General features: G+C 36.6%; 1 protein-coding gene across 2 annotated transcripts in view; it reads left to right on the top strand.

Moving 5' to 3' along the window:
• Positions 1-1580: 1580 nt before the first annotated feature.
• LOC126191169 (regulation of nuclear pre-mRNA domain-containing protein 2) overlaps positions 1581-8695 on the top strand; it is a 169365-nt gene continuing 162250 nt past the window's right edge. Inside the window, exon 1 of one of the 2 annotated variants that reach the window (XM_049931943.1) lies at positions 1581-2316. In XM_049931943.1, the coding sequence (XP_049787900.1) occupies positions 2166-2316 (151 nt within the window). In that variant the 5' untranslated portion in view covers positions 1581-2165. The remainder of the gene's footprint in view (positions 2317-8695) is intronic. The other variant, XM_049931942.1, reaches the window with a different exon arrangement.

The following is an 8695-nucleotide window of genomic DNA, read 5'->3' as shown; positions in this document are numbered from 1 at the left end:
ACTTATTCATTGTATCTGGTTTTAGAATTACTTGACAAGAAACTTATTATGAAGCCTGTTTCATTAGACGTCTTTGAATGGTACAATGCAATTGCTGATTACTGTTTATGTTAAGTAGCAGTTGATGTATATTTTCCTCTCATATTTTTATTGTTTTTTTTTTCACACTTGTACGCACATAATACTTATCTCTCTTCTTTCCATAGAAATGTTCGAACCCATGCAGGGACGTTCCACCCTCTCATGACAGGTCTCAGGATAGCAATACACTTCTACGTTAGGGCCGTCTACAAGAATGCCATTGATATCGTTTGGTTTAGACTGCAGTTACCTGTACAGTTGTCTCGTGTTCAACAATGGAGCTCTTGCTGCTGCTTCGTTAACGGATTGTTAGATCTCAAAAGCCAGGGAGCAGGAGCTGAAGACTTCCGACTTACGTCGGTTTCTGCCGACTGAGGACTATTAATAACTTATGAGGTGTAAATGAACTCTCTTCTTTATTATGCATCACACCAAAATCAGTGTTGCCATAAATAATAAGATATAATTTTGTTTGCTTTCAATTTGTTTTTGGAAAGATTGTACAGTCACTAACTTATTTGCAATAATGATGCGTGAAATTTATATTGTGCAATATTTTTCATCAATATAGTTAACAGAAGTACTGCTTTCCAGTAACGCTTAATTTTTATAAAACGTATGGTACTTACAGAATGTGCTAAATCTTCACAGAAAACATTGCAAAATGGTAGTTTTATGGGAGAGGGTGCAGTTTTGACAATACTGCCAAGAGCTCAAGATCACTCGGTATGAGTATCGAAATCTAAACCAGTTAATATTTACTCATTCCGAACAGCGCCATTTCTTTCCAAAGTTTCATGTCACCACATAATTGGGCCAAGCGTTTTCAATTCAGAGAACACACATTTGGGTACAAATATTTGGACATAGTTAAATTATAGTACCTATCTGCCTCCACGTCTCCTACTTTGTAGTGAAATTTTAGTCCAGCACCAGGGGCACTTCGTTTCCCCGGGGCTTGGGTTCTGACGCGTCCTGATGAAAAGACTTGTGCGTAGGCTCTCGTAAGAATTAAAAAATTGCAAGAGCTGTATTACTCGTAGATGATTGGAGGAGGGAAGGAAACCACAACAAAATCTGACAGTTATTTACTCCTACTGGACACAGTATCGTTATGGTTGCGAATCTGTTGAATACCCTTTAATTTATATCTCATGGTTACATCACTGTCGTCATTTGCGCTGTTAGATTCAAGAAACGTAATTATTTCAGTATATACTTATACACCGAAACTTTTTCTATGTTACAGTTGGGGGTAAAAAATGTGGTGCGTTGTCTCCCAGGCAACACGTTATAACAGTTATTACTGGGTTCCATTGCAGTCTCGGATGAATACTGTCGTGTTTACTGCTTTCGCATTGAAATGTACCAACAGCACTGAAGTGCTTGATCGTGAAAGAAAAACCATACTCCGTCACAATGTTGAAGAGTCACTGAAAGATTTCTTCACTGATCTTTTGGCTTTATATATTAATGATAATAGTACATCAACACACAGCACTAAAGTTTCCGTGGTGAATCTTTGTCTACAAAATCGCCAGGATTTTGTTCCGCCGAATAGACGGTGCTAAACGACAATAGGTCGATCGTTGCTTTGCGTGCTAATGTTGTGAATGCGTTTCAAACGAAGATGGCGGTATTAAGTATGTGTTTTGTGTTGATAAACGAATGTTTCGTTCCTTGCAATTGTGATGTTTTGAAATAACGGGTTATTATGAACATTGAACAGATTATATTTTCAGCGAAACTTTGCCTTCTAGTGAACATTTCCGCCGATTCATAACGTGAAGGTTATTTTTGTGGTGGTGTCAGCTGCAGTGTAGCATCGGTTCTGTGTGTAAACATAGGTTATGTGTACGCTATATTGGTCGCAGTTATTATAGTAGCCGCAATACAAGTTATATAATCCGTGAAAGAAAGGAGAAAAGTTTCGCGTACAGCGACTGTTACTATGTTTGTTGATCTTGTTACGGACTGCAAAGATTACAAAGTACTAATAAACTTGAGGTTATTAGTTTCTACCGGGAAATGTTTACATTTTGTGTGATTTGTTTTGTGGGTGTGACATCGAATATCATTTCATCATGTCGGTATTCAATGAGCATCAGTTTGAGAAAAGACTGCAGTTGCTGAAGGATTCGCAAGACAGTATACAAACACTGTCGGCATGGTGTCTTCAGCATAGACAGCACCACAAGAAAATAGTTGCAACATGGCTTAAAATATTGAAGAAAGGTAAGCAGTTATAAGACGCCTTTGTACATACAAACAATTGATCTGTCCATTTTTATTAAATGTGGTTTTGTTGTTACTATCATTAAGTTTTATGATCACCATGTTCCACTTGGGTATGATTATCACATAGCCCATCATGTTTGTATTTTCTAAACAGTCGGATTGCTGTAACTTCAAGGTTGAAGGAAACAACTCAATTTCGTCATAATACAGAGGAGACACTGTCCATCTGATGATATTTATCATATATTTCCTGTCTCTGAGCAGGTTTATCACACAAGTTATTGAAATTTATTTATTTCCCAACTGCATGAATAAGTAAAAAATATTGTATCATCACTTTATAGAGTGCCTTCCCAAAGGGTGCTGCTCTTGCAGTGGATCAAATGTATTCACTCTTTTCATGATTTTGTGTTTGTACTCTGAGACTAGAAGAAGACAAAAATATTTTCAGTAGTAGGGCCTATTGTACTGCCGTTTTTTCCATAACATAACTGTAGGTTACATTAATTCAGTCATGTAATATCCGGACAAAAATTTATGGAGTTGTCCATCCGTTTCACAGAGTTGAAAGACTACTTTTAATTCCAAATTTTAATTCTTCCCCCCACCAGCACCTTGACATTTTCATCATCGTTTTTGGTAAACCATTTCTACTCCCTTCCATACCTGAGATGTATCTGTACCAGTTTTGCTTGTGACGCGAAAATCATCAAAGGCAACAACTGTTTATTTGTCGCATGGTATTAACCAGTGTGTTTCATGGAACATGAGAAGAGAAGTATCTTTCGAATTTCCAGTAATCTCTGAAATTAGTATTGTAAGCATTATAGGTATCCAACAATAGTCCTTGTAGCACCTCTTTACATGTTTTATAACCATGTATTATATCATATAGGCCTATGACCCTTTGATTTGAAATACAGATTTAGTAACACATTCATAAAAGCAATGAAAATTGTTTTTCTGCAGTTTAGTATGTAGACCCTGTTACGCACATTTGTCACTGCTGTAGTCCAGTAGTTGGATTTTAATAGATAAATATGGGAACACATTGCTGATTTTGTATAGGTTAGCCTAATTTAAGAGTTCACCTGAAGTTTATGCAGGTTGTGATCTGGATGGTCATGATGCTTTTGCAGTTCATTATTATTGCAATGGATATTCGCCACAAGATTTTATAACTTAGTGCTGAATGCGTTTGTAGCTTCACAAAGTGCAACGTGAACTCAATAGGCCTGCCAACTAAATGAGACTTCCCATAAACAGTGTCATTTCTTCTGTGTGTGTGTCAGTCCAGTTTATTCTCTCTCACTACGGAATGAGTTTTTCTGCTCAGTGGAATTTGAAACTGTTTTCTTCTTTACATTAAGTTCAGCAGTGTCTTCATAAATAAATCTCGGAAATTAATACAGTTCTCATTTATCCACAGTGAAGTCTGCATACACTGAATTTTCTTTGTGCAGAAACTTATCCTTCATTCTATCGAAATACAAACTGTCATTTCGCCACTGTTCTTCATTTTCTTCAAAATTTGAGGTAAACAAGGCAATGAAATCAGTACACAAGGCAAACACTTTCTCAAATCTTAGAACACAGTTTTATTCACTGATTGGAGATAAGCTCTTTGAACGCAGTGGTTCTTATCATTCAGCTCTTGTGTTACATGTGGACTCCCATCTCAGCAGAATGATCAGTAATCAGGCACAATGGAAATAATTTATTGTAGCCTACTTCCTGGTTACTAGGATTATTAAAAATCCAGATAATTAAACATCTGGAAATGTCAAAGATTTGAGAAATATACGAAAAGTGTGTGCATGGGCAGGAAGGGTAAGAGACAATTCTATAATTCTTGCTGAATAATGATTATCATATATCATGACCATAAAACTGAGTCAGTACTCAACTTTTGATAGGCCTACATGATTGAAGTAGTTTAGTTACCTAAAATAGGCCTGAATATTCACAGTAATGTCCCAAATCAGTTATAAATGTTGCAGCCCCTCTCAAGTGGGAACTACGCTTCCCTACAGTGCTGTGTCCTCTTGTTTTGTGGATCAGAAGCTGATTGTGCAGTGTAGGACTTGTCTGTTATGTGTTATCCAGTCACTAGGCTATTGTGTGTTTAATGGCAGATGATGTGAAATTTCAATCATATAATAGTGCATGTATTCTGTCAGGTGCTAGTCTTCACAGAAGGATGAAACCCTAACTTGTATCAAAATGTCATTGTTCAACTTCCATATTTTTTAAAATGTTCATGTATGTTAAGGAATGGAGTTTGTTATATATTTCATGGTTAACTTTGCAAACACATCTTTTACATTGTATTCCCAGGAATTTGTTTTCCAAATTCTAATTTCACATACAGCCTGTGCTCTCAGGATAGCAGCCTTATGGTTTGAAAAGTTGGAGGACTTCAGAAAATTACTGTTTTGTATCCAGCTATTAGCAACACTAACAATCTGTCAATACTTTGTGTAGTAGTACTGTGGTAGCCATTGTTCAGTACAGTATTATACTTCACTATGGCATGTTTGAGCTATTTGTGCTGAAATTATTTATGAAAAATGCCATGATCCACCAAGGGTGGGTGGCTCTTCTAAAAACACTATTTACTGATCGAGTAGGCGTAAATTGTTAGAGTAGGCCTAAATACTTTGTACAACACGAAGAAGCATAGGTAAGGCCCCTACAGCTTGTGAGATGGGACAAGGTCTGCTCATAATGGACCACTAATCTGTGTGCATCAATCGACGTACTACATTGAGCTTGCTTCCTGAGAGGGGTGACTAAAGTAGGCCTAAATATTCACAGTATTATTCCAAATCAGTTGTAAATGTCACTGGACATTCAAAGTGGGAACTATGCCACCCTGCAATACTGCAGCATCAAATTTTACACATCATTATGCATGAAGCCATACATATAGTGAATCAAATGCTAACCATTGTGCACTCAAGAGCTTGACATATTGTAAAGAAAATACACATGTACAACCGGGGTGGGGGACTAGTTTTCTGTACAGTATGTATCACAATTAGTAGCAACCATTTGGGACACCAAGCTGTGAAGGCTGCCATGTTCACCCAAATGCAAGATTTATATACAGTGTATCATAATTAGTAACAAAACCTGGCGTTTGTGAAAGTATATTAGGAAAAAAGATGAGGGGACATGTAATGGTAAGTCGCTTTTGTGAAAAAGCGTTCTTGAATCAGCCCCGGTGGTGCTGCACTAATTGCCCTAGTGGATTACTGTTTCTACTAGACCTTTGTAGTTCACACAGCACATTTCAAGTCACATGTATGTTCAGTGGATCACTGTCTTCACTGAACAGATTTTACCTATAATTATGTTGAAACTGTTCATTTAGTGAATAAAATGCTCTCCATGACACAGAGAAGAGCTTATATAATTGTAAAGCAAATATGCATCTACTACAATGGGGGGAGGGGCAAAAGAAGAAAAAATTCACAGAAACCAATATACATATCATATGACACCATACTTCAAGTGGTTGGAGAGAGGGGGGGGGGGGGGGCAGAAGGGCGGATGTCCTGCATTTTTCATATGAAGTAACGCATCCCTCATTGTTCTGAATAAATATAATTTGCAGAATGCTGTACCTGTGTACCTCAGATTATTTTGTATTGGACACCAGTTATGATATTTGCCTTTGGCTATAGATGGGTAGATCACATAACTAATGAGGAGGTATTGAATAGAATTGGGGAGGAGTTTGTGGCACAACTTGACAAGAAGAGGTGACCGGTTAGTAGGACATGTTCTGAGGCATCAAGGGATCACAAATTTAGCATTAGAGGGCAGCGTGGAGGGTAAAAATCATAGAGGGTGACCAAGAGATGACTACACTAAGCAGATTCAGAAGTATGTAGATTGCAGTAAGTACTGGGAGAGGAAGAAGCTTGCACAGGATAGAGTAGCATGGAGAGCTGCATCAAACCAGTCTCAGGACTGAAGACCACAACAACAACAACATTGTTCTTTCTGTTTCTATCTGTAAAATAATTTATCACTAATTTCCTCCCCTTCTTCTTTGTATGCTGTGCAATTAATGAAAAGCACAACATGTTACAAAATTTGAAGATATGTAATGCACACACTTCTGTTGGACTTAATGTTACATTTATTGTGTTTATTTTCCTTAAGACTCTAGGTGAAGGCTATGGTTGATATGAAAGTAATACTCATAAAACAGCATCATGTCACCAGCATCTCACTCTTGAAGCTGTTCAAAACTATGCACATCTCTAGCTAGTGTGGTTTGATTTCATGAGAACAATGGATTCCTCACTGATAACTTCTGTCCTTGCAAATGAGTTAACTGTAAGCTTAACTCCAGTTACATGTATCCCCCCCCCCCCCCCCCCCCCAAAAAAAAAAAAAAAAAAAAAAAAAAAAGCTTTTTGTGGCAGTGTTGTAGTTGAGGCGACAGCTTAAAGGCCTCTCACTTCCATATTAACCCTAGCAATACCTGGGCATTTAGGGTACCTAATGCCCACCCTGGGGAGACAAAAAATTAAAAAAGCAAAATCCTTTAATTGTAATTGAATTATCTGAAGAACCAACTGTTTAAAAAGATATTTATTTGTAAGTAAGGTGCAGTACCTGAAAACACCTTTTTAGCACTCTCTTCCCAATGTCAGTGCACTTTCAAAGCAAATTTTGTCCATTGGTTTCACCTTTACTTTCAAAATACTTTTAAAACAGATGTTGTTGTGTGAGTAAGGCCCTCAACATTGGAATGTTGAATATGACATTCATTGGAGACATTTACATCTGCAACAGTACTTAAATTTTTGTGTCATATTTAACTGAAAAATTTAAAACAAATGGAATCCATAAGAGGAATTCATAAAAACAATAAACATTTTTTTTCAATATTTTAAAATATAAAATAACTGACATGATAACAATTTTTCGGACAGTATTGCGAGAGTTAATGGTGAAGAATATTTGGTCGTGGATACTGCTTCTTTTGTGGACACATTACAACTTCTTAGATTTTTCTTTTTAACTCCAACTTGGTAATCAAACTCTTCAAAAATAATTCATGCATTCTTTCCTTTCCTTAGGCCCTACTAGGCTATGTGTATCACTGATGATAGTGACTTCCTAGTTTTCAACTGAAATTTATTGCTATGAATTAATAGCAAAGAATTATTTATTGCTGTAAATGTTACTGTAATGAGTTTTTACTTGTTAAAGCATGATTGTTCCGTAATATGGCGTGAAACGTGATGAAAAGAATAAATATTTTCTTTGTCTGAATCTGTGTGCAGAACTAATTGCAAATTTTCTATTCGAAAATAAGTTTGTTAGTAGTCGCCGTGATCTATGAATATATTTTGGTTTTCATGTACCCCTCCATATATTTTGTTAAGTAACTGTATAATTTTAATGTTGTATTATAATGACTATAGTGCTCAGTTTCAGTCCGTGACATATAGGCTATGCGTTCTTAAGTTTAATTTCGTGCCCTGCGAACCCACAGCAATTACTGTTTTTGTGGTCTTCAGCCTGGATACTGACTTAATGATGCTCCCCATACTAGTCCATCCTGTACAAGTCTCATCATCTCTACTTAATTACTGCAAAATAAATCCATTTGAATGGTTCAAATGAAGCATTCATTATCGGGCGTTGGCTTTTACACATGATGTAATGATGTGGATGTCACATGCTAATATAAGTGGTTAAAGCAGGCACGGTTTTATGTGGCACTTCTGTGGCAGTGTATGATGATCAGTTCAGTAGGGAATGTGCATCTGCTTCATTGTTTATTTGACTATTATTTTTGTTATTGTTCATCCATCTAATTTGGTGCCTATGAGACAGAGGTCTGCAGTGATTCAGTTATTGATTGGTTGGGAAGGGGAGAGTGGGAGTATATTTTGTTTGTTATCGTTTATTTAAGAAGATATCTTTTTCCTCACGTGGGTCTAATGGGCTGGTTTGAAGAGGTTTTTGGTCTTTTTTTTGGTGGTGGTGGGGGTGTACGCAGGAGTGGCCATTTGGTGGAAAGTAGGCGGTATAGGTATTTTATTTAGCTGTATTAATTTTTTTGTTGTTGTTTTGTTTGTACATAGAATAGTGTTTTAGTTTTTAGCTCTTGGTGTTTTGCTAGTCTAGATTTGTTTGATGGTGTTTTTTGGTTGGTTGTTGCGGTGTGATTAATAAGTTTTAGGTTTTCACTATGAATGTATTTTAGCTGTATAGGTAATTGAAGTTAATAATGCCAAATCTACATTCATGTTGGTATGTTATTTGGTTTCTTTGTGAATATTGTTTTTCTGCAATTGATAGATTTCATGAAGTTGATTTTTATTTATAGTGCTAAAGAATAGCAGCT

This window comes from Schistocerca cancellata, chromosome 6 (genome assembly GCF_023864275.1).
Source record: "Schistocerca cancellata isolate TAMUIC-IGC-003103 chromosome 6, iqSchCanc2.1, whole genome shotgun sequence".
Lineage (NCBI taxonomy): Eukaryota > Metazoa > Arthropoda > Insecta > Orthoptera > Acrididae > Schistocerca > Schistocerca cancellata.
This window is presented reverse-complemented; position numbering and strand designations above follow the sequence as displayed.